This window comes from Thalassophryne amazonica, chromosome 4 (genome assembly GCF_902500255.1).
Source record: "Thalassophryne amazonica chromosome 4, fThaAma1.1, whole genome shotgun sequence".
NCBI lineage: Eukaryota > Metazoa > Chordata > Actinopteri > Batrachoidiformes > Batrachoididae > Thalassophryne > Thalassophryne amazonica.
In genome coordinates this window covers 85,390,593-85,417,594 of record NC_047106.1, presented here as the reverse complement: position 1 = coordinate 85,417,594, position 27,002 = coordinate 85,390,593, and the positions used below count along the sequence as shown (strand labels likewise).

The following is a 27,002-nucleotide window of genomic DNA, read 5'->3' as shown; positions in this document are numbered from 1 at the left end:
TGGTTAAAAACAGAGCCAAAACCAGGATCCGGGGGAAACCCTGAAAGATAAGTTACTGTGATATCAACATGAAGAAGCAACATTCAGCACCATAACTGTAAATTCAATAATAAACTGTTTTTCAGTTTTGTTTTTGCTGTTAGGAATAGTTATGAACAAGTACTTGAGGAGATACTGTCACCGCCTAATGTGTAAGAATGTGGCTTAAGAAGATTCCAGTTTTTTTTACTTGTGAGTTGTGTTTTTGTAATATTAACTATTACGTGATCCAGTATAAAAAAATACTAGTTAAAAAAAAAGACTTTATTTGGATGCCCCCCTATGAGTCACTGGACCTGGGCACTGCCATGCAGTGGATGACAGTGATTTGGGTGCTTTTGTTGACTTTGCAGATGATGCTGTGATCTTTGTGGAATGTGCCTGAGCTGAGTGAGGAATCAGAGTGTCTGAGTTTGAGATTGTCCTGGATCAACATTCATGTTTTTAACAACTTCCTGGACTCGGCCATCAGAATCATATCTGTATGTGGTGAAGGAGTTGAACTTGTGGAGACATTCACTTATCTCAACAGTGACATACATGTCTATGAATTCTCTGCCTTTCAGATTGAGATGCACCTGGGAACAGTTTAAGGAGTCATGAGGTTGCTGGACAGAGGTGTCTGGCAATGCTGATATCTTTACAGGCGAACAAAGGTCCAAATCTTTAGGGTCCTGGGGTGCTGCCTGTCTTTGTCTCTGGAATAACTGTCAAACGTGTGGTTAGTAAGAGAGACTACGCTGAGGAGTATCACTTGCATGATATTTGGTCATGTGGCCCATTTCTCTGCATGATCCAGCACGCAGGTGCCTGAGTGTTGAGGACACAGCAGCAGCAGTAACTGGAGAAGGTCAAGGGGACACCCACCTTTCACCTGGCTGCATCAGATAGATGGTTATTTTAGAGATGACTGGACTAGATGTCTGCCTGGGTGGTTGCCATCAAGGACCTAAGACGTGGTGCCGTGGATGCATCAAAGTGCAGCAGCAGCACATGTTCCTTGACTGACTATGTGTGTGTTTTCGATCTCTCCAGAGTAACTGGACTCCGGCACACACAGACACACACCTGTTACTGTTACCGTTGATGTATCAGATGTCTCTCTCTCTCTCTCTCTCTCTCTCTCTCTCTCTCTCACTGTGTGTGAGCGTGTGTGTGAAATCCAGAGTGTCGGCTATTTTCTGGCCAAACAACATGCTGATGTTCAAAAATGATCAAACCACCTGATAGAAATCAGCTACAGACTGCATGATATCACTGTGGCTGTCTGATTTAAAATAATTACATCACATGTAAGCCCACATGATGCATAAATTATTAATAAGCTGCCACGTCATACCTCTTCTTTCACATTACCTGCTGCAACACTTTTCTCTTTGTGTTCATCCTCGCAACTGTTCTTTCACCAAACCTTTCAGAAGACAGGTGAGTGTGTATTTCCTTTAATAATAGAATGCAGGACTGAACTTTGGCAGTGATATTTTATTGTTTGTCTTCTGTGCTGCACACATTTAGAAAGCTGCAGAAAGCTTTCAGTTACATCAGAACAGAAGTTTAATCCGTTTTTTTTTTAGCATTGTTTAATACATTTGCAACGTGTGTGTATATATATATATATATATATATATATATATATATATATATATATATATATATATATATATATATTCATGTGTTTTCACAGTTTATTTTCTATTAACTATGTTAATTTAAAGTGGTCATATAATATAGCTAACAGGACCTCATTTCTAACCACTGTGTGCACACAAAACCTATGCACAACTTTTCCCACACATGAACTAGTATTTATAAAGGAAGACTGCAGTGAGATGTGCTTTGGACCAGACGTGCACACGTTTTTCCTTTGTGATTCCAGAATGAAGAACCTCAAATGAGGGATTGGTGACAAGGTGCTGCCAGGGCTGTGCCTTGTCACCAATCCTGTTTGTGATATTCATGGACAGGATATCAAGGCGTAGTCGGGGGGAGGAGGGTTTCCAGTTTGGTGGGCTCAGGGTCTCATCACTGCTTTTTGCAGATGATGTGGTCCTGTTTGCTTCATTAGCCTGTGACCTCCAAGACTCACTGGCTCGGTTCACAGCCGAGTGTGAAGCGGCTGGTATGAGGATCAGCACCTCTAAATCTGAGGCCATGGTTCTCAGCAGGAAACCGATGGACTGCCTACTCCGGGTAGGGAATACAGCCTTGCCCCAAGTGAAGGAGTTCAAGTACCTCGGGTCTTGTTCACGAGTGAGCAGACAATGGAGAGTGAGATTGGCTGGACAATCGGTGCAGCAGGGGTGGTGTGGCATTCACTCTACCGTACTGTTGTGAAGAAAAGGGAGCTGAGACAAAAGGTGAAGCTCTCAATCTACTGTCAGTCTTCATTCCTACTCTCACCTATGGTCATGAGTGTTGGGTCATGACCGAAAGAACTGCGGGTACAAGTGGCCAAAATGGGCTTCCTCAGAAGGGTTGCTGGCATCTCCCTTAAAGATAAGGTGAAAAACTCGGTCATCTGTGAGGAGCTCGGAGTAGAGCCGCTGTTCCTTCTCGCTGAAAGGAGCCAGCTGAGGTGGTTCGGGCATCTGGTAAGGTGCCCCCTGGGTGCCTCCAGAGGGAGGTGTTACAGGCACGTCCATCTGGGAGGACCAGGTGACTAGGAAGACCCAGGACTAGGTGGAGAGATTATATCTCCACACTGGCCTAGGAGTGCCTCGGGATCCCCCAGGAGGTGGTCAATGTGGCCCGGGAAAGGGAAGTTTGGGGTCCCCTGCTACAGCTGTTGCCCCTGCGACCCGATCCCAGATAAGTGGTTGGAGATGAGTGATGAGTGAGTGAGTTGTTTGATTGTTTCCTCTGTGTTGTTCTCCTTGAGCTCTTTGAGGAAACAGGTCTGGCTTTGGAGTGCCCCACACACAGAGGGTTTATGTGCAAATGATTTTTTTAAATCAGTATACTTTATAAAACAGTGTCAACTAGCAAACCTAACCCCAAAAACAAACCAAAGGAAAAACAAGATGTTATGTGTCGGACGCAGCCCGGAGAACCGACCAGCGTTTGAAGGACCCAGTATAAAATAAGCAGAGCACGGTACAAAGGATAACAGAGTTTAATGAACATAACAGTGCTGTGAAAAAAGTGCGCGGTCTGGCGTGGTGGTTTTGCGGTGCGCTCCCAGCAGCGCTAACGGTCCGGAGCCAGAACCAATTCGGACCCAAGGACCCCGCCGACACCCCCCAGGTGGCCGCGACAAACCGAGTCTGTGAAAGAAGGAATCATTATGTGAGTCCACACTCAACACACAGAGAGAACGCTCAAAGGTGCACAAACAGCAAACACTTCCTGGCTTAATTACTAATCAGCTTCCCACCCTGCAGGCATGGAACACCCAGTTCACAAACTCCACTGCAGTGGAAGCTGATTACACGACCAACATACAGCTCAATATAATAAGGTGTGAGGGACACCACATTTACTGACTGTATAAATGTTAGTCACAAAATCTAACGTACCTCAGGAAGTGTGCTGACGAGCGTGAGACCTCACCCCCTCCTCTTTCACAGACCATGCATCAAACCTGGATGTTCTCTGCATCCACTGATGATGAGATGGCTCCCGAGACAACGATCTCACCCGTCTGGTCACAAGGTCGAGTCTCTGGCAAATACACACTGTGTACTCCAGACTTAAATGCTACCATGTTCCAATCCATGTAGATGCACCACAGCTGTGAGTCCTGACGAGCTGCACGTGATCAGCCTCAGGTGATCAGGGTGAGGTCCTGATAAACTCAGCTACACAGCCACTCAGTCCCAAATGCGCACCACCTGGAAGGAAAAACAAAAGACAGGACGAAAGACAGAAACAAAAAGGCAGCCAGGCCCCCCCAGCCATACAACAGTACCCCACCCTCACGGGAAGCCTCCCGGCGACCACACAAACCTGGCCCAGGAGAAACACCCCCCTCCAGGGACCATGGCTGGAAACCGTATCCGCCTTCGTCTTCCAACAGAATGGTTGATGTCTTCTCCTCTGGCTGCATCTTTGCCTTTGTTTCTGTCAGTCACTTAGCACAGGTGTGGCCAGGAGTTCTTAAACCTGTGCGGTCAGCCTTTGTCCAACCATGTTCAGTCTGATTAGTCATAAAACAAAAAAGACAAACATAAACAACCAAACCACCCCCCCCCCTCCCCAGGGGACCGTTCCATCAAACCCTGGGAAGGGGAGAAAAGAAAAACCCAAACTTAAGCTTGCAAATAAAAATGCTAACACCCCCACCCCCCCCTAATGCCATGTAGGGACCAACACCCCCCAGAGGACATCCCGCCAGCTCCAGGAGTAATAACCACAGCCGAGGTCCCTCTGGGATCCAATGTCACCCACGGGGACTCCCAGCGCCTCCCAGAGGACCATTCCATCAACCCCAGGAGACGCCTCCCCTCATGACCAACGGACCCAGCCCCAGCCGTCTATGGCTAGATGGACCCACAGCCCTTTCCCCCCCAGAGGACACCACAGTCAAACCCTGAGGGCGGAAACTGGGGGAAAACAAAGGAGAAAAAAAAACATACAAACAAAACAACCCCAACCCCACCCCCTTGGCGCAGTGGAAACTGGAAGCACGTCCAGTGTCACCAACCGTGACTATGCCCAGAAGCCAACCGGGAGGAGTGGAACAGCGATTATGGCAGACGGCACAAAACGGCGCCACTCCTCCGACTTCTAAACCAGCCACCAGCTGCGGGTATATCCCACTGCCCCAAACCTCAGCCACGCCGATGGCAGACGGCTCAAAGGCGCGCTGAAGCCGGAGGTGGAACAGGGAATCAACAAACAAAAAAAAAACAACACCCCGAACCCCCCCCCCCCCCCCCCCCCCAGGTGCAGAGGTTATCTGGGAAACGCCCAGCATAACCAAACTGCACCACTCCAGCAACGCCGACACTACGGCTCACACGGCTGGAGCCAGAGGAGAAGAGAGGGAACAAAAAGAAAATACCCCAAACCCCCCCCCCTCCCGGGTGCAGAGGTACCTGGGAAACGCCCAGCATAACCAAACCGCACCACTCCAGCGACGCCGACACGTACGGCACACCCGGCTGGAGTCAGAGGAGAAGAGAGGGCATAACAAAAAACAAACAAAAAAAAAAAGAAAAAACCCAATTACCACCCCATCACCCCCCAGGGGACCGTCCCATCAAACCCTGGGGAGGTGAAACTAAAAAAAATAAAAAGAAAGACTAACAGACTAACATAAAGTTGCTTGGGTCCTGTTTTGTTGCTCCAAACAGGCTGCAGGGTCACAACCCCAGACACTAATAGTGGAAAAAAAAAAAAAAAATCCCACACAAAAACCAACTCAAAAAACACCCACAAGAAATGAACCAACACAAAACTGATCAGTGGTTTATACCGTCAAGCTCAAACAAATCGAACGCACCTGTTCCAACTTAAGAGCTTAACGGTAATGTGACTCAGTCACCACAAGAGGGAGCCAGAGTGCTAAAAATGAAAAACCCCCTTTGGTAACAGAGAAAACAAACTCAAGCTGCTCTTCTGTGCGCAGCTGTGTGTAACACACAACCAAAAATGTGATTCAACTAAATAACACCGGAGCTGACACAACAGACGCAGTAGCTATCATTACCCGGGGAAACGGGGCTACGACTGTAACACAGGAAGCACCGTGACCCGTGCCATAGAGCTCTGCCGTGCGCGTTCACCCATTACAGACCCACTCCTGCAGCTCCCGTTTAAACCTCTTATCCGGTCGAAGTGTGACGCGAACCCGTCGCCAGTCACACTCCACCACGACCCACAGATAAGGCACAAACACAGGAACACAGCTGCATGAGCGCTCAAATCAGTATTCAGTAATGGGTTCTCCAACGCGCACCATCCGGGCGGAGAGCACCCGCAACTGATCCGGATAACTTCTGAACGTCTGCTGCCGCCTTCCCGGTGCATTACCGTCTCTGCTACTGCTGGGTCCGCGATGTTTGGCCAGAGACTACTGTTATGTGTCGGACGCAGCCCGGAGAACCGACCAGCGTTTGAAGGACCCAGTATAAAATAAGCAGAGCACGGTACAAAGGATAACAGAGTTTAATGAACATAACAGTGCTGTGAAAAAAGTGCGCGGTCTGGCGTGGTGGTTTTGCGGTGCGCTCCCAGCAGCGCTAACGGTCCGGAGCCAGAACCAATTCGGACCCAAGGACCCCGCCGACACCCCCCAGGTGGCCGCGACAAACCGAGTCTGTGAAAGAAGGAATCATTATGTGAGTCCACACTCAACACACAGAGAGAACGCTCAAAGGTGCACAAACAGCAAACACTTCCTGGCTTAATTACTAATCAGCTTCCCACCCTGCAGGCATGGAACACCCAGTTCACAAAACTCCACTGCAGTGGAAGCTGATTACACGACCAACATACAGCTCAATATAATAAGGTGTGAGGGACACCACATTTACTGACTGTATAAATGTTAGTCACAAAATCTACGTACCTCAGGAAGTGTGCTGACGAGCGTGAGACCTCACCCCCTCCTCTTTCACAGACCATGCATCAAACCTGGATGTTCTCTGCATCCACTGATGATGAGATGGCTCCCGAGACAACGATCTCACCCGTCTGGTCACAAGGTCGAGTCTCTGGCAAATACACACTGTGTACTCCAGACTTAAATGCTACCATGTTCCAATCCATGTAGATGCACCACAGCTGTGAGTCCTGACGAGCTGCACGTGATCAGCCTCAGGTGATCAGGGTGAGGTCCTGATAAACTCAGCTACACAGCCACTCAGTCCCAAATGCGCACCACCTGGAAGGAAAAACAAAAGACAGGACGAAAGACAGAAACAAAAAGGCAGCCAGGCCCCCCCAGCCATACAACAGTACCCCACCCTCACGGGAAGCCTCCCGGCGACCACACAAACCTGGCCCAGGAGAAACACCCCCCTCCAGGGACCATGGCTGGAAACCGTATCCGCCTTCGTCTTCCAACAGAATGGTTGATGTCTTCTCCTCTGGCTGCATCTTTGCCTTGTTTCTGTCAGTCACTTAGCACAGGTGTGGCCAGGAGTTCTTAAACCTGTGCGGTCAGCCTTTGTCCAACCATGTTCAGTCTGATTAGTCATAAAACAAAAAAGACAAACATAAACAACCAAACCACCCCCCCCCCCTCCCCAGGGGACCGTTCCATCAAACCCTGGGAAGGGGAGAAAAGAAAAACCCAAACTTAAGCTTGCAAATAAAAATGCTAACACCCCCACCCCCCCCCTAATGCCATGTAGGGACCAACACCCCCCAGAGGACATCCCGCCAGCTCCAGGAGTAATAACCACAGCCGAGGTCCCTCTGGGATCCAATGTCACCCACGGGGACTCCCAGCGCCTCCCAGAGGACCATTCCATCAACCCCAGGAGACGCCTCCCCTCATGACCAACGGACCCAGCCCCAGCCGTCTATGGCTAGATGGACCCACAGCCCTTCCCCCCCAGAGGACACCACAGTCAAACCCTGAGGGCGGAAACTGGGGGAAAACAAAAGGAGAAAAAAAAACATACAAACAAAACAACCCCAACCCCACCCCCTTGGCGCAGTGGAAACTGGAAGCACGTCCAGTGTCACCAACCGTGACTATGCCCCAGAAGCCAACCGGGAGGAGTGGAACAGCGATTATGGCAGACGGCACAAAACGGCGCCACTCCTCCGACTTCTAAACCAGCCACCAGCTGCGGGTATATCCCACTGCCCCAAACCTCAGCCACGCCGATGGCAGACGGCTCAAAGGCGCGCTGAAGCCGGAGGTGGAACAGGGAATCAACAAACAAAAAAAAAACAACACCCCGAACCCCCCCCCCCCCCCCCCAGGTGCAGAGGTTATCTGGGAAACGCCCAGCATAACCAAACTGCACCACTCCAGCAACGCCGACACTACGGCTCACACGGCTGGAGCCAGAGGAGAAGAGAGGGAACAAAAAGAAAATACCCCAAACCCCCCCCCCTCCCGGGTGCAGAGGTTACCTGGGAAACGCCCAGCATAACCAAACCGCACCACTCCAGCGACGCCGACACGTACGGCACACCCGGCTGGAGTCAGAGGAGAAGAGAGGGCATAACAAAAAACAAACAAAAAAAAAAGAAAAAACCCAATTACCACCCCATCACCCCCCAGGGGACCGTCCCATCAAACCCTGGGGAGGTGAAACTAAAAAAAATAAAAAGAAAGACTAACAGACTAACATAAAGTTGCTTGGGTCCTGTTTTGTTGCTCCAAACAGGCTGCAGGGTCACAACCCCAGACACTAATAGTGGAAAAAAAAAAAAAAAATCCCACACAAAAACCAACTCAAAAAACACCCACAAGAAATGAACCAACACAAAACTGATCAGTGGTTTATACCGTCAAGCTCAAACAAATCGAACGCACCTGTTCCAACTTAAGAGCTTAACGGTAATGTGACTCAGTCACCACAAGAGGGAGCCAGAGTGCTAAAAATGAAAAACCCCCTTTGGTAACAGAGAAAACAAACTCAAGCTGCTCTTCTGTGCGCAGCTGTGTGTAACACACAACCAAAAATGTGATTCAACTAAATAACACCGGAGCTGACACAACAGACGCAGTAGCTATCATTACCCGGGGAAACGGGGCTACGACTGTAACACAGGAAGCACCGTGACCCGTGCCATAGAGCTCTGCCGTGCGCGTTCACCCATTACAGACCCACTCCTGCAGCTCCCGTTTAAACCTCTTATCCGGTCGAAGTGTGACGCGAACCCGTCGCCAGTCACACTCCACCACGACCCACAGATAAGGCACAAACACAGGAACACAGCTGCATGAGCGCTCAAATCAGTATTCAGTAATGGGTTCTCCAACGCGCACCATCCGGGCGGAGAGCACCCGCAACTGATCCGGATAACTTCTGAACGTCTGCTGCCGCCTTCCCGGTGCATTACCGTCTCTGCTACTGCTGGGTCCGCGATGTTTGGCCAGAGACTACTGTTATGTGTCGGACGCAGCCCGGAGAACCGACCAGCGTTTGAAGGACCCAGTATAAATAAGCAGAGCACGGTACAAAGGATAACAGAGTTTAATGAACATAACAGTGCTGTGAAAAAAGTGCGCGGTCTGGCGTGGTGGTTTTGCGGTGCGCTCCCAGCAGCGCTAACGGTCCGGAGCCAGAACCAATTCGGACCCAAGGACCCCGCCGACACCCCCCAGGTGGCCGCGACAAACCGAGTCTGTGAAAGAAGGAATCATTATGTGAGTCCACACTCAACACACAGAGAGAACGCTCAAAGGTGCACAAACAGCAAACACTTCCTGGCTTAATTACTAAACAGCTTCCCACCCTGCAGGCATCGAACACCCAGTTCACAAAACTCCACTGCAGTGGAAGCTGATTACACGACCAACATACAGCTCAATATAATAAGGTGTGAGGGACACCACATTTACTGACTGTATAAATGTTAGTCACAAAATCTAACGTACCTCAGGAAGTGTGCTGACGAGCGTGAGACCTCACCCCCTCCTCTTTCACAGACCATGCATCAAACCTGGACGTTCTCTGCATCCACTGATGATGAGATGGCTCCCGAGACGACGATCTCACCCGTCTGGTCACAAGGTCGAGTCTCTGGCAAATACACACTGTGTACTCCAGACTTAAATGCTACCATGTTCCAATCCATGTAGATGCACCACAGCTGTGAGTCCTGACGAGCTGCACGTGATCAGCCTCAGGTGATCAGGGTGAGGTCCTGATAAACTCAGCTACACAGCCACTCAGTCCCAAATGTGCACCACCTGGAAGGAAAAACAAAAGACAGGACAAAAGACAGAAACAAAAAGGCAGCCAGGCCCCCCCAGCCATACAACACAAGAACCACGAAAAAAAACCAAACAAAAACACAAAAGCAAAAATCCCAGGCGAGCGAGCAGAAATGTAAATGCAATGTCATTCTGTTGAGCCACTGACACTTTAATACCAGTAGGGGGGGCAGCCAAAAATAGCTCTGAGGAGTGAATGACAGATTTTCAAATCCAAAATCTTTGAGATTATGTTGGACAATTACAGACACAATCAAAACATCTGGGTCAAGTTACAGGGGGTCCTGGAACACTTGATCATTCCTCATCTTGTTTGCCTGGATCAAACTTAGTAAGTCTGGCCTTACTATATTGAATTCTATGTAGTACTTAATTATATTGAGCTGAGTCTGGCACAGCTGGAGGAGGAATAAACAGATATACAGGCTCCCTTCCAGAAGTCAGTCTGCAGCTCACCCTCCCAGCTGGCATATATTTTATTAATGACTGGGTCAGATGGTGAAAGATGAAGAGATGGGTCAGAGATGAAAGGTTACAAAAGAAAGTCATGTGTCTCTTACATAAAGGCTCAGCTTTAATGATTAAGTCTACTCCTCATGGGGTTGAAATTTTAGGAAATAAAGAAGAGTGAGTCCTCACAAAGTCACGTAGCTGAAAAGGAAATCTGAGATAATCAAATGAGGTGAGCGCATAATTGTCCAAAACTAGCAAATGTCTCATCCACATACATGTCCTACAAATAGTGAAGGCTGTTTTACTCAAAACACCAGCACATCTTCAAAACACAAGTAAAGCAAAATCAAACATAACTCGAACACCCAATCCTAACATACCAACCACAGGCTCTATGAGACAATAATAATAATAATAATAATAATAATAAACTAGAAGCACTCGGAGAGTGCAAACCTCTGCCAAGGCCATAGGGTCACTGACGTCACATGGAATACCCTTTGGCAAAGAGACTTATTCCACGTTGTTTCACACATCTACCGTCATGTTTCAGATTCAGTGGTTAACCCTCTGGGGTCTGAGGGCATTTTTTGGACAGTTCACTTGCCTGGCATAAATGTTTTGTTATTGCTGTTAACAGCTCTTCCTCCATCTCACAATCAAGTTTTATGTCTCTTTTTTTCAGGACAACCTGTACTTTCAAAATATATCTGCTATAGTTGTGTTTTATAAGTGTAATAAAGGTTTACAATCAGAAATAAGAAAGGAAAAAGTAAAGCGGAAATTACTTTCCACACACATTTATTCAAAACACACAGCAAACTATAATAAACTAGTAACACATCACTCCTAAAAACAATCTTTGGTGTGTCACGTGAGGTGAATCTGCCCTACGACTGGATTTTGGAAAACCATGTGATGGTGAACCAATTCCGATTGGACACTCACATTGCTCACGTCATCACACAGCTTCTATGAGGAGTACAAAGATGGTGGATGGTGGCTCGAAAGTCAGCGGAGTTAACTTTTCAGCAAAAAACTAAGTTTCTATCTCATATCATTAAAAAGTTATTTATAACTTAGTAAAGCTTGGTTTCAGCCGACAGCATCGGCTCCAGAGGGTTAAACTTTTAGGTCTTCAGCAAAAGTATTTATAAAGAGAAACTGCATGAACTACATGTTTTTTTTTTCTAATAAGTTTATTCAATGAGGAGAAACAAATGCTAAATTATTGTTGTGTCATAACTTAATTTTTGTTCAGCCTTTGTGACCCGTCTTCATGAAATTAGATGCAAAAATGTTGAAACTGGCCCTATCCTGCAATGATAAAGAATCCTTAAAAAAATGACTGGATCCAAATCGTGTTCCGGATCTTTACCAGAATTTAATGACTTCTAAGTGAGGCCAGGATACACCCCTGGTAAAAAATTTCATTGAAATACATTGAGAATTTTTTGAGTAATCCTGCTAACAATTCAACCAACCAACCAACAAACAAACGGACGCGACCGAAAACATAACCTCCTGTGTGGAGGTAAAAAATACACACACACAACTCTCCCATGACAATCAGTCCAAAAGTTTTCAATGATCAAAGATAATCGATAAAAGGTTGTCACAGTTTTAGAAACCCATCAACCCTCACTCTGACTCTAAACTTGATTTTTTTTTTCCAAGTTAAAAAATGAGATCTTTCAACCATAAATAAATAGCTGGGGAATGTGCAGTCTTCCAGGATAATATTCTGAGTCGTGCTAGCAATGAGGTAAAGGCGATTACATCCACCTGCGAGTTAGTAAAGGACACAGTGGGGACTCTGGGAAATCAAAAAAATAGCGATCAGTGGACAAGACCCGAGCCTGACCCCAAGAACACAAGACAAAACATCAAAATGTGAAATCCAAAATGGCTGAAGTTTGTATAATTTGGACTTTGACAAATGCAGCCTGTGTACTACTTTAAACTGAAATAGGGAAAGTCTTGCACATGATGATGACATATGAATTCTGTCAACTGGTTTATCCCAGAAACCTTCCCCAAATTCCAGACCCAAATCTTCTTCCCAATTACAGAGAGCTTTATTGACTGGATGATTGTCCATTGAAAAAGAGTCCTCCCACGTATGTTTTGGGGCTGAGAGGGGAACTCTGGAAAAATAGTAGATGCACAATGTTTAATTTGAAAAAACTAAATAAATGAGATGAGTGCAGGCCATATAAGGAAAACATATCAGCAAAATTAAGAAAGATATTATCCTTATAAAGGTCACGGAAACTTTGAATACCCTTCTTACCCCATAGATAAAATGCAGTGTCCTAGAAGGAGGGAGGAAAGAGGTGATTACTACATAATGGCCCAAGAGCAGAAGCAGAAACACATGTGAAGTGAAGTCAAAATTGATACCATATTTTAAGAGAGGCAAGTACAACAGGATTATCTGTGTAAGGAGACAGGGACACAGGCAGGTATGAAAAAGAGGCAGAAAGAGAAGAGGTAGACAAATATGACTGAGCTTCCAATTGACTCCAAGTTGTATGAGGATGTTTTTCCAGTAAATGTATTTTTGAATATTAGGGCTCTGTCACACCAAGATGATTTAGCCAGCATATGCTTCTTCTTCTTCTTCTTTGTCTTTCGGCTGTTCCCGTTAGGGGTCGCCACAGCAGATCAATCGTTTCCATCTCACCCTATCCTCTGTATCTTCCTCTGTCACACCAACCACCTGCATGTCCTCTCTCAGCACATCCATGAACCTCCTCTTTGGTCTCCCTCTTCTCCTCCTGCCTGGTGGCTCCATCCTCAGCATCCTTCTCCCTATATACACTGGGTCCCTCCTCTGCACATGTCCAAACCATCTCAATCTCACCTCTCTGACTTTGTCTCCAAACCGTCCCACCTGAGCTGTCCCTCTGATATGTTCATTCCTAATCTTGTCCATTGTTGTCACTCCCAAAGAGAATCTCAACATCTTCAGCTCTGCCACCTCCAGCTCTGCCTCCTGTCTTTTTGTTAGTGCCACTGTCTCTAAACCATACAACATAGCTGGTCTCACTACTGTTTGTAAACTTTCCCCTTCACCCTGCTGATATTCTTCGGTCACAAATCACTCCTGCCACCTTTCTCCACCCACTCCACCCTGCCTGCACTCTCTTCTTCACCTCTCTACCACACTCTCCATTACTTTGAACAGCTGACCCCAAATATTTAAACTCATCTACTTCACCACTTCTACTCCTTGTAACTGCACTATTCCACTGGGCTCCCTCTCATTCACACACATGTACTCAGTCTTGCTTCTACTGACTTTCATTCCCCTTCTCTCCAAAGCATATCTCCACTTCTCCAGACTAGACTCAACTTGCTCTCTACTCTCACTACAGATCACAATGTCATCTGCAAACATCATAGTCCATGGGGACTCCTGTCTGATCTCATCCGTCAACCTGTCCATCACCACTGCAAACAAGAAAGGACTCAGAGCTGATCCTTGGTGTAATCCCACCTCCACCTTGAATGAGTCTGTCATTCCGACTGCGCATCTCACCGCTGTCACACTATTCTTGTACATGTCCTGCACTACCCTAACATACTTCTCTGCCACTCCAGACTTCCTCATGCAATACCACAACTCTTCTCTTGGCACCCTATCATAAGCTTTTTCTAAGTCCACAAACACACAATGTAACTCTTTCTGTCCTTCTCTGTACTTTTCCAACAGTATTCTCAGAGCAAACATTGCATCTGTAGTGCTCTTTCTTGGCATGAAACCATATTGCTGCTCACAGATCTTCACCTGTTTTCTAAGCCTAGCTTCTACTACTCTTTCTCATAACTTCATGCTGTGGCTGATCAGCTTTATGCCTCTGTAGTTACTGCAGCTCTGCACATCACCCTTGTTCTTGAAATAGGAACCAGCACACTTCGTCTCCATTCCTCAGGCATGCTCTCACTTTCCAAGATTTTATTAAACAATCTGGTTAGAAATTCTACTGCCATCTCTCTTAGACATTTCCATGCCTCCACTGGAATGTCATCTGGACCGACTGCCTTTCCACTCTTCATCCTCTTCATAGCAGCCCTCACTTCTTCCTTGCTAATCTCTTGTACTTCCTGATTTACTCTCACCACATCATCCAGCCTTTTCTCTTGCTCATTTTCTTTATTCATCAACTCTGCAAAATATTCCCTCCACCTTCTCAGCACACACTCCTCACTTGTCAGCACATTACCATGTGCATCTTTTACCACCCTAACCTGCTGCACATCCTTTCTAGCTCTGTCCCTTTGTCTGGCCAATCGGTACAAGTCCTTGTCTCCTTCCGTACTATTCAACTTCTTGTACAGCTCGCAATATGCCTTTTCCTTTGCTTTTGCCACTTCTCTTTTCGCCTTACACCGCATCTCCTTGTACTCCTGTCTACTTTCTTCATCTCTCCGACTATCCCAAAACGTTTTCGCCAACCTCTTTCTCCTTATGCTTTCCTGGACCTCTTCATTTCACCACCAAGTCTCCTTGTCTTCCTTCCACTGTCCAGATGTCATACCCAGTACTGTCCTAGCTGTCTACCTCACCACATCTGCAGTACTTTTCCAGTTGTCCAAAATTGCTTCCCCTCCAACCAGTGCTTCTCTCACCTGCTCGCTAAATTTCACACAACAGTCTTCCTCCTTCAGCTTCCACCATCTGATCCTTTGTTGAGCTCTCACTCTCTTCTTCTTCTTTACCTCTAAAGTCATCCTACAAACAACCATCCTGTGCTGTCTAGTGACACTCTCTCCTGCTACCACCTTACAGTCTGTGATTTCTTTTAGCTTGCATCTCCTATAAAGAATGTAGTCCACCTGTGTGCACCTTCCTCCACTCTTATATGTTACCCTGTGCTCCTCCCTTTTCTTAAAGTAGGTATTCACCACAGCCATTTCCATCCTTTTTGCAAAATCAACTACCATCTGTCCTTCCCCATTCCTATCCTTGATACCATATCTACCCATTACTTCCTCATCACCTCTGTTCCCTTCACCAACATGCCCATTGAAGTCTGCTCCTATCACCACTCTTTCATGCTTGGGCACACTCTCCACCACCTCATCTAACACACTCCAGAAATCTTCTTTCTCCTTCATCTCACAACCAACCTGTGGGGCATATGCACTGATGATATTCATCATCACCCCTTCAATTTCCAACTTCACACTCATCACCCTGTCAGACTCGCTTAACCTCCAACACACTTTACCATACTCTTCCTTTAAAATGACCCCAACACCATTTCTCTTCCTGTCCTCACCATGGTACAACAACTTGTACCCACCGCCAATGCTCCTGCTCTTACTTCCCTTCCACTTGGTCTCTTGCACACACAATATGTCTACCTTTCTCCTCTCCATCATATCAGCCAGCTCTCTCCCTTTACCAGTCATACTACCAACATTCAAAGTCCCCACTCTCATTTCCACCCTTCTAGTTTTCTTGTTCTCCCGCTGTTCGTGGCAACGTTTTCCTCCTCCTCTTCGTCGTCTTCGCCCAGCAGTAGCCCAATTTCCACCGGCACCCTGTTGGGCAATAGCACCGGTGGCGGACGTTGTTAACCCGGGGCGCGACCGATCCGGTATGGGAATTCGATTCTGAGTCTGCATAGTTCGGTTGGCTTGTTTTACGCCGGATGCCCTTCCTGACGCAACCCTCCTCATTTATCTGGGCTTGGGACCGGCACTCAGAATGTACTGGCTGCACACCCCATGTGGCTGAGTTTATGCTGGCGTATGAAAAATATGTTGCATACATTGAATACATTAACGCAGCTGTCACACCTTGATGATTTAGCCATCGTATGCAGACAGCCTTGTTTCCACTGAGTGGTTCGAGAAACACGGTATGCATGGTATGGTACGGGTCAGTCGGAACAGTTAAGTCTGTCTTGGTTTGCATTGCCTTCGGCAGAACCCTTTTTTGGCTGGCAGAACATGTAAATATTGACAAGCACATCATAGAGCACACGTACACTGTTGTGTGGCATCTTCTCTCCACACGGAGGCCAAGCAGAGTAATTTAACATTTTTAAATTTGTATTTTATTTTAGTTTTGTCTTGGTGGATCATGGGATTTATTTTCAATGTGTGCAGAATGTTGAAGGGTCAACTGATGTCTGTGATAAATGCTGACATGAATGAATGAGGCGCTGTGACTCTTTCAACTTTTAAAATAAGTTAATTTTCTTGTTGTGGCACAAAGCACCCATGTTCTCTGGTTCAGGCTGAGAAACACACAAAATACAGAGGGACTTATTTTAATCGCTATGTTTTTGTTCAACCACAACAAGGAACTAAAGTATTTTCAGACACCGCTTTCCAAAATCGGGGCACTTTATTTGGATAAGTTTTGGTCAGGCTGTGATGACGAATCCGAATGAAACGTCATAACAGATATGATTAAGACTTTATGTTTACTCCATGTGTGAATGGTTTAAATATTTGTAACAGTCTGAACTGCATGAGGACTGCAGCTTTGAGCCAATCAATGGCTGTATTTCAACTTATGAGTAACTTACAAGAAACATGCGTCAACAATTGCTTAACTTACCTACAACTGATGGCCCGCGTATGTGGGATGTATGAGTCATACGCTGGCATATGTCGAAAATATTGTGCATGTCCAAAATCTTTTGACTTACTCGCCATATTATATATACATATATCAGCGTGCTTCACCGTGTGCTTAACTTATACAAAACCAAGCCATAACTTATTATACATATGCCAGCATTTTTAATACGCTCGGCATACGCTGCCTAAATCATCAAGGTGTGACAGAGTTTTTAGCTGCCCAGTAATAAAACATCAAAGTAGGTAAAGACAGACCTCCACTGAGCCGACATTTTTGTATTAATGATTTACGTACTCTTGGAGTTTTACCTCCCCATATAAATGAGGAAATCATTTGATCTATCGATCAAATGATTTCTTAGATCTTACCCAAAAATGGTTTTGGGTAAGAACAGAGGAATACATTGAAATATGTATAAAAACTTGGGTAAAACACTAATTTTCACTCTATTAATCCTACCTAAAAGCGATAGTGGTAAATTGGACCGTCTTTTAAAAACTGACCTTATATTGGACAATAAAGGACTAAAATTTGGTTCACATCAAGCTCTGTGGGCCGTAGTCACATTCACTCCCAAATGCTTAAAAACAGAATTAGTCAGATGGAAAAGAAAATCAACTGGTCTGAGTTGCTGTGCAGCTACATTTATAGGCAAGCATTCACTTTTTTGTATGTTAAGCCTATATACAGAAAAAACCTGCCAAAATTTTGGAGTACTGCCATAATAGATGTTAAATGGCTAGTTGGATTTGTGACATATAAAAGCAAATTGTCAACATACAGAGCAACCCTATGTTCTGTACTCCCACAAGTCACACTCTGGAGCAAGGAAGAGGTTCTGAGACTTACTGATAGTGGCTATTGCTTAAGGAAAAAGTAAAAGGGAGAGGGGACAACCTTGACATGTACCACATGATAGAGTAAAATAGTCAGAATTTACATTATTAGTACAGACAGATGCTATAAATAAGTTTACAAGAGATGGATCCAAGAAATTAATGTATCGCCAAAACCAAAGTTCTTCAGGACAAGGTACTCCCATTCCACTGTATCAAATGCTTTATCGGCATCCAATGAACTTACCACTTCAGGGAGATTACTATGGTGGTTGGGGTAAAGTATATTGAAAAGGGTGTGTATATTAAAAAAGGTAGATAAAAGATAAAACCAGTCTGTTCATTTCATATAATACACTGAACAAAAATATAAATGCAACACTTTTGTTTTTGCTCCCATTTTTCATGATCTGAACTCAAAGATCTAAAACATTTTCTATGTACACCAAAGACCTATTTCTCTCAAATATTGTTCACAAATCTGTCTAAATCTGTATTAGTGAGCACATCTCCTTTGCTGAGATAATCCATCCCACCTCACTGGTGTGGCATAACAAGATGCTGATTAGCCAGCATGATTATTACACAGGTGTGCCTTAGGCTGGCCACAATAAGAGGCCACTCTAAAGTGTGCAGTTTTGTTTTATTGGGGGGGGGGGCCCTCTGGAGGGATTTCCCATAATAAAGTATTTGAGGTGGCATCAGATTTATTAGTAATTAAAAAGTTATCGGTAGAAGATACTCACAGAAGGTAGAGTCAGTGAGTAGCAAGAGGTTTAACCTCCAAGAAGGTTGAGATGTATGGTAAGGGGACAAGGCAATATCAAGAGCCAAAGGTGCATGATCTGAGATCACAACTGGAAGATATTCTGAATTCTGAAGTTTTGAAATTAAAGAGCCATTAATTGAAAAAAATAAATAATCGATACGAGAATATGTGTGACGAACATGCAAGAAAAAAGAATATTCTCTGGTTTGTGTCTTATGAAATCTCCAAGGATAAATGTATCTGTTTTGGGTCATAAAGTCTGAAAAGATTTGGACATAGCAGAGGGGGGTTTTATGCTGGAGGTAGACCTATCAAGTGTAGGATCAATAATGCAATTTAGATCACCACCAAAAAACAGAAGGGGTGTATTTAAATCTACAAATGTATTCACAGCTCTTTGGTTCCAGTTAGCATTAATTTTGGTTCCATACGTTTTACTCCATAGAACGACTCCACTACTTTTTCGTAAAAATGTGTCCATTATACTATAGCAGGTGGACTTGCCTTGGCTAATGCTTGTAGCATTGATTGACAGATCTATTTAGGTGTCATATGATACAAATAATGAATGTTTATAAGTGCAATGGTAAGAGCATTTGCATGAATTGAAAAATGAAACGTTCCATTCAGCTCATGAAAATATTCATTCCACTGCACAAATAAAAAAGCTTCATTATTTGTTTTCTCTTTATTATCTGTGTACCAGTTGTGCATCTTGCTGAACTGTCATTCATTTTACACTGTTTTTGCACAGCTTGTCCCATTAAAAAATGTGTTATTGATGGTTGAAGGCTGCTGTGTGTCTGTAAATGTAAAACAGTAAAATATATTGTACTATAAAAAAATCATGGTTATTTTGAAGAGGCACACCATCATAAAATGAACACTTACAAATCTTGCACCCTGCTGTCTCATGTGTCCCTTTTAGATCATTTTTCTAACGATAATGAGTAAGTGGCATGAGCTGTGTTTTTGCTGTGTGCACACATCAGGATGGTGTCACCTGCGATCGCTCTGGCCTTCCTGCCCCTGCTGCTGACACTGATCATCAGGTACCGTTACTACTTTGTGTTGTTCTACCGGGCCGTGCTGGTTCGGCTGTGGAAGGACTGTGTGACTGGTCTGAGCAGGGAGGAGCGAGCATTTCAGTACGTGCTCACACATGCCACCCCAGGAGACCCAGACAGCATCTTGGAGGCTTTTGACATCTGGTGCACTAAGTTGGAGTTCATCAGCAACATTGGGCCTAAAAAAGGTGAGCAGATGAAAAAAAATTGAAAGTACTTAAAAATGCTTATGAGAAATCATTAGGGAGGGATTCTCAAGAGGGATTCTCTGAATTTCTTTTTTCATCCCTCTTGAAATGTGTAGCAATGTCATCACAAACTTCAATGTGCGTGTTGCATCTGTAATCCAAATAAGAGGAGCGTGGACTGAACATGTCATCAATTATTGAACTGTGTGGGAAAACAAGAGAGAAAGTGGGAAACCTTTGGTATCAATTGTTAATTTGATGCTTCTATTACAAGTCTGTAAATAAAATTTTTGAATAAGTTTTCATTTCAAAAACTTGTATACGATCAAAAAGTTTTAACATTTTATTGGCCCACCCTGTATAATTTGTCAGCATTAAAGAACAAGAAAAACAGAAGAAATACTAAGGTGATCGCCGGCCACTAGCCCTAAGCTTCACTAACAGACCCAGAATTTAGGTAAAGTTGAGGCCGCGGCACGCTTCGTTTCCTAATAAAATGAATTAAGAGTAAAAAGCATAGAACTATACTATGCCAGTATGCTAGCTATATGAAAGGGAAAATAAGTGCGTCTTAAGTCTGGACTTGAAAGTCTCTACAGAATCTGACTGTTTTATTGATGCAGGGAGATCATTCCACAAAACAGAGACACAATAAGAGAAAGCTCTATGACCGTAGACTTTTTAATTCACACAAAGTAGTAGGGGAACATTCCATTTTCAATGTAGGTGGCCATAAAAAGTACAAGTCACTGTGCAGATTATGATTTGACAGTTCTGTTTGAAAGTCATAGACATGTTAAATGTCCCTGAGACTTTTAGAAATACTCATTTCTGAGTCTCAAAATGCAGGTTTACGAGGGTAGGCTGAAAAGTTCTAAGGCTGACTATGATGCAGTTGTCGAATTGAACAAATTCAGGGTTATTTTTCTACATAGTCTCCCTGTAACTCCACAGACTTCTTCCAGCGGTGCTTGAGTACTTCGATTCCCTTGGCATAGAAGCTTTCATCTTGAGAGTCAAAATAGTCCTCAGTGGCAGCCATCACCTCATCATTGCTCCGACAGTGCTTCCCAGCCAAGTTTTTTTTTTCAGGTTTGGGAACAGATGAAAGTCCGAGGGTGCCAAGTCAGGGGAGTATGGTGGGTGATCTACCAGTTCGAATCCACACTCATGGATAGTGGCCATGGCCACTGTGACTTGTGAGCTGGGGCATTGTCTTGATGGAACAGCACCCCTTTCGTCAGCTTTCCTGGTCGCTTCTTTTTGATAGCCTCGCGTAACTGTCTCAGTAGGTTAGAATAGTTACTGTCATTTATGGTTTGTCCCTTTCAAGATAGTCCACGAACACAATGCCCTTGACATCCCAGAAAACTGAAACCAGGACCTTCCCCGCAGACGAAACGACCTTGTGTGTGAAAGTGTAGGAACACGGACCCACAACAGGGGGCGTAAATGAACGGGCAATGGATAAGCCAAAACAGTAACAAATTTAATGTTATGACGTGCACAATGGAATATAGACAAAACAGGTTTGGAAAAAACAGTCAATTATACGTTGAGTGACGTGTGGGCAGGCTCGAGGATAGGAGACGTCCGTCCAGGAAAACAAGCCGGATCCCACATGGCTTCCACCACCAATGGATCTGAAGAACACCGGAGCCGCCAAGTCCTGGGTCCCCAGGTGGCCACCGTCTCCAGCTGTCAGACCTGGTACTGCTGGCAGAGAGAACAGAACACAGTGCAGGTGAGTGTGAGTTCGCACACTCAGTAATTCTTCAGTCTGTGTTCTGTAAGGAGGGAGAATCTCCACCTCCAATAAACACACTCGTACAGCTCCTGTGAAACCACTTATCTGGTTGGGGTGTGAGGCGAAGCCGTCGCAGTCCACACAAACGCCAATACAGCAGATAGGAAACACGTCACAGGGAAAACGGCTGTACATGAGATCAGACTCTTGTTCAGTTTAATTTCAGCAGAGCAATTACTTTAGGGTAGCTGATTTCTCGGCGGGGAGTGGAGTTGGCAGTCCGGCCTTTATGGTGATGGTGATGATTAGTGGATGAGTGACAGCTGGTACTGATGATAAGTGACAGCTTCACTCCCGGTCGCTCCCGACGCCCTCTCGTACTTGAAGCCTGCACTTCAAGCAGGGCACCATCTTGTGGTGGTGGGGCAGCAGTACCTCCTCTTCAGCGGCCCACACAACACCTTGGCCTTCTTTGGAGGTGTGACCTTGGGTTGTTTCCACTGCATTAATTGTTTTTTTGTCTCTGGTTCAAAGTGGTGAACCCAACATCATACTGGGTAAGAAAACGTTCCATGTAATTGGCTGGCTCCTCTTCAAATTGCGCCAAGTCTCCCTTTGACATGACTAGCCTGGTGCATTTCTGATCAGGCATCAGAAGACGTGGCACCCACGAGCTGGACCACCTTTGACATTCCAAGTTCGTCATGCAGAATGTGTTCAATTCTCTCACGGGATATTCCAACAGCATCTGCTAGCTGATTAATCGGTCGATCGTCTGTCGTCCACTCACCATTTCATGAACAAGGTCAATGTTTTTCTGGGTTGTGGCTGTTGCAGGCCGCCCAGACCTTGGGTCATCTTCAAGGCTCTCTCTGCACCTCTTAAATTCAGCTGCCCACTTCTGCACTGTAAATATGGAGGGAGCTTCATCCCCTAATGTAGCAACCATATCCGAAAGAGAGTGATTCTTTAACTACTGGGCACTATTGGCCTTGTAAATGTATTTCCACCACACCCATTGCCTTACAATATAAAGCGCCTTGGGGCAACTGTTTGTTGTGATTTGGCGGTATATACATGTGCTCTGATGTCACTGTTATCTCCATAGAAACTACCCAAACAATCTTTCATACAAACTGTTTAGGGACATTACAGTGTTGTGGTTGAAATTATGGCAATAGTGTGGGACAACTACATTTTGTTTTAAAAAATCACAACAGTTGTATGACATTGAATACCCCAATTATGTTTTGATTATTTTACTGATATTTTATTCAGAGATATTTTAAACATTAGAAAAAACGTTTCTTTACCATCATTTTTATCATTGAAGATCAAAGTCTGGGTGTGGGACAAGCACAAAATGGCAATATTTGCATATAATGATGCTGAAAAAAGGTGAAAAAGTCAACATAGACTACTAGAACAAATTTCTTAACACACTTCATTGTAAAGATAACTATAAAGTGTGAAATTTCCCCTTTTTTCTGTTTTCATACAATATGTTCAAAGGACATAATAAGTGCCCGTAGTCTAAGAATCACCCATGAATGTCCTTGGGCTTTAACCCCTTCTTATGCAGGTACTTAATCACACTGCGATGCCAGGATTTTGTCCATTTTGCCGTTTCCCTCTACCACGAACTTTCAAATTGGCTATGAACCACAAACTACCTCACAACCTGGAAGAAAAAACACAGTTAGTCATCCGAAGAGTTGAACTTAATGCATGCCAAGTTTTATTGAAATGGCATTTCTCCTTCTTGGTGAGCCTTAGAACTTTTCAGCCTACCCTCGTAAGATGCACTCCAAAGAGACTTTTCTTACTGTGAAATAATCTGCCACTTCTGATTACACAGTGTGAGTCTTGTTGAGACTTTTAAATCGATCTGAACTCAGTTTTGTATGATTTGATTATTATAACGTGTGATTTAAAGACAGTATGTATATATACCCTCTGCTGGTCAAGAGCACAGATGTTTACAGCAATGCAGAGGAGTTGGGGTGAGTTATACATTCAAGTCTGTGTAAACAATAACTCAAAACAATAAATGCTATGAGATCATATGATGACGAAGTGAATAGATTATGATTAACTTTGTTGAAGTATATTAATTTAAAGCAAACAGCTTTGTTTTCTGAAGGAGTTCAAGTACCTCAGGACAGCGCAGCGGGGCTGTGTTGCATTCGCTCTACCGTACTGTTGTGATGAAAAGGGAGCTGAGCCAAAGATGAAGCTCTCAATCTACTGGTTCAATCTTCGTTCCTACTCTACCTATGTTCATGAGGGTTGGGTCATGACCAAAGAACTAGATCACAGGTACAAACGGCTGAAATAGGCTTACTTGGGGGGCTGTGTCCCCCTTAGAGATAAGGTGAGACGTTTGGTCATCTGTGAGGAGCTCGGAGTAGAAGCAGCTGCTCCTTCGCGTTGATGAAATGAGCCAGCTGAGGTCGTTTGGGCATCTGGTAAGATGCCCTCTGTGCGCCTCCCTACGGAGGTGGTCCAGGCAAGTCCATCTGGGAGGAAAACAACATTGAAGACCCAGGACTAGGTGGAGAGAGATTATATTTCCACACTGGCATGGGAAACACCTCAGGATCCACCAGGTCAGAGGTGGTTAATGTGGCCAGGAAAGGGAAGTGTGGGGTCCCTGCCGGAACTGTTGCCCTCGCGACCCGGATCCCGGATAAGCAGTTGAAGATGAGTGAGTGAGCTTTGTTTTACCTGTGGAATGTGCCATGAACATGTTTGCCACCTGCTGGATGGCTAGTGGCTGCTGGATCGATTATGGAAAATTCTAAGCATCTGTGGTGGAATTTACACGTGGTTTGTCTGCCACCTGCTGGACACTGTTTATGTTATGCGCTCATCAGTGCACTCCACCAGCAGCACCAAACTTCACAGGAGTGTCATCTAACAACCTGCGGGGGAACATGCCTAATATGTAGGCAATATGCAACAAACTATACAACAGACTAGTTCAGTAAAACCAGAATGAAGGGCTGTATAGAAGGTGACGTGGGGAACAGAACTAAACTATTTGTCATTACAGTATATTAGTAATGGCAAACTGGAGAAACACTGTTCCAGAATAGTTCAAAACAAATAACAACACCCAGTTTCAGAATATTGTTCCAAGTCCTCAAAAGAAGACACCACATGCTAAATGGGCCTCAATACATCAACAACTGTTCCAAAAAAAATGTTTGAAAACCTTCAAGGCTACAGTCCGCACAGGTTCTGTATGTTGCAGGTTGCTCAGTGGAACAAGGAGTTGGGCGCTACAGAATGTAGACTTAGGCCCCACTTCCTGGTTTACACCACCTGTCCTTGACCAAATGCACTGTCTCAGTCCATCCAGTTTTAAATGGGTACCAGCCTTGGTTGGGGAAGTAGCCTGTGATGGAATGGCGTCTCATCTATTGAGGCCGTAGCCTCTTCATCTGCCTCACATATGGGGATATGCATCAGCACCAAAGGTCCTATATGAGACATATTTCATCTGTATTAACTTTGTTCCCTGTCTTGTGTTTTAAACCTCCTTCAGCTTTGTTTTAATTTAAACAGTCGGATTCCCCTGGTCCGCACCAGTTCTAAGTCAGCTGCTAGGCGCCAGCCGAGCTGAGGCCTTTTTGGTCACATGTCACTGGGAATTGTCTTGTATATCAGTTTTTTTGTTATTGTTGAGTTTGTGTGCCAAAATAAATAAATTCATTCATTCATTCATTCAACCTGTTGTTGATACTGCTGGTGAACGCCCATACAACAAAGGTCTGATTATTACAGTCATTATTCATGTTGATGTGAAGGGGAGATCCTGGACCGGCTGCTGATGCAGCAGAGCCCCCCTGACCATTCTGGAACTGGGTACCCACTGTGGGTACAGCACCGTGCGGCTGGCCCGGGCTCTGCCTCTAGGTGCCAGGATCTACAGTGTGGAGATGGACCAGAGAAACGCTATCATCGCTGAGAAAATCATCCGCCTCGCAGGGTTTGATGAGGACACGGTGAGAAATCATCAGTACTGCTTTTACACAGAACCTGTTTGTGTTTATTCCACTGAGACAGAGACTCATTCACACATTTTGGGTTCTAACACCTGTGTTTCCTCCAGGTGGAGCTCATTGTGAATCCTTCTGATGAGGTGATTCCTCGCTTGCGGTCTGACTATGGCATCGACAGGCTGGATTTTGTCTTCATGGACCACTGGAAGAAATGCTACCTTCCTGATCTTCAGGTGCCAAGAATTCATCTCTGAGAAAACAAAAACCGTTTTGCATCATCTTAAATTCTGATTCTGTCAGGAACGTGTTTTATGTCCTATTGATAACAAATGAACACATACAGCAACAACATACATGACAGAAAATTACAACACATATACGAGTTCTGTTAGAAAAGTATCAGACCTTTTTATTTTTTCAAAAATCTGATGGATTTGAATCACGTGTGCTTGCATGAGCAAATCTTGAACCTTCATGCGCATGCGTGAATTTTTTCACGCCTGTCGATGCATTATTTTCTGGTAAGCAGCCTTTGTGTGGGACGTGTGTCGTGCGCTCGGCGTTTTTCATTCCACGGAAAAAGACGGAACGACTGGAGTAGTGCCGCATCAAATTTTGCCAGAAACTGGGCGACAGCCAGGTGGAAACCATGCAGATTATTCAGACGGCTTTCGGTGACGATGCTATGAGCATCACACAGATTAAGGAGCGGTACAACTGGTTTAAAGACGTCCATACAACAGTGGAGAGCGAGCCACGCTCCGGTCGGCCATCAACACGCTGAAACGACCAGATCATTTCCAAAGTGAACGCTGTGGTGATGCAGGACCATCGTGTGACTATCCGAGAATTGCGGAAGAGGTGGACATTTCGGTACATTCCACTGTGAAAGAAGATTTGCCATGAAAAGAGTGGCGGCGAAATTCTTTCCTGAAGCTTCTGACGGCGGAGCAGAAGCGCCTTCGTGTTGAAGTCTCACAGGACATGCTGTGACATGCCCACCTCTTCCACAATTTCTCGGATAGTCACATGACTGAAAAGTCACCGAAAAGCCGTCTGAATAATCCGAATGGTTTTCCACCTGCTGTCACCCAGTTTTTGGCAAATTGATGCGGCGCTGCTACAGTTGTTCCGTCTTTTTCCTTGGAATGAAAAAACGCTGAGCGCACGACACCGTCCACACAAAGGCTGCTACCAGGCAAATGATGCAATCAACAGACGTTGGAAAAGTTCACACATGTCACGAAGGTTCAAGGTTTGCCCATGCAAGCCACACGTGATTCAAATCATCAGGTTTTTGAAAAAAAATAAAAAGGTCCGATACTTTTCTAACAGACCTCGAACTTGAAAAGCCTGCTGGATTTGAAACTGATTCAAACTGTAGATTTGAGGTACTTTTACTGAACCATTTCTACTTTCAGCCATTTTACTTTTACTCCACTACATAT

General features: G+C 45.0%; 1 protein-coding gene across 1 annotated transcript; it reads left to right on the top strand.

Moving 5' to 3' along the window:
- Positions 1–1,209: 1,209 nt before the first annotated feature.
- Positions 1,210–25,813, top strand: LOC117509212 (transmembrane O-methyltransferase homolog). The gene is given in 5 exon segments (XM_034168939.1): positions 1,210–1,464; positions 19,538–19,800; positions 25,360–25,394; positions 25,396–25,557; positions 25,665–25,813. Coding segments are annotated over 4 exon segments (603 nt in total). The 5' UTR covers positions 1,210–1,464; position 19,538; the 3' UTR covers positions 25,809–25,813.
- Positions 25,814–27,002: the final 1,189 nt, after the last annotated feature.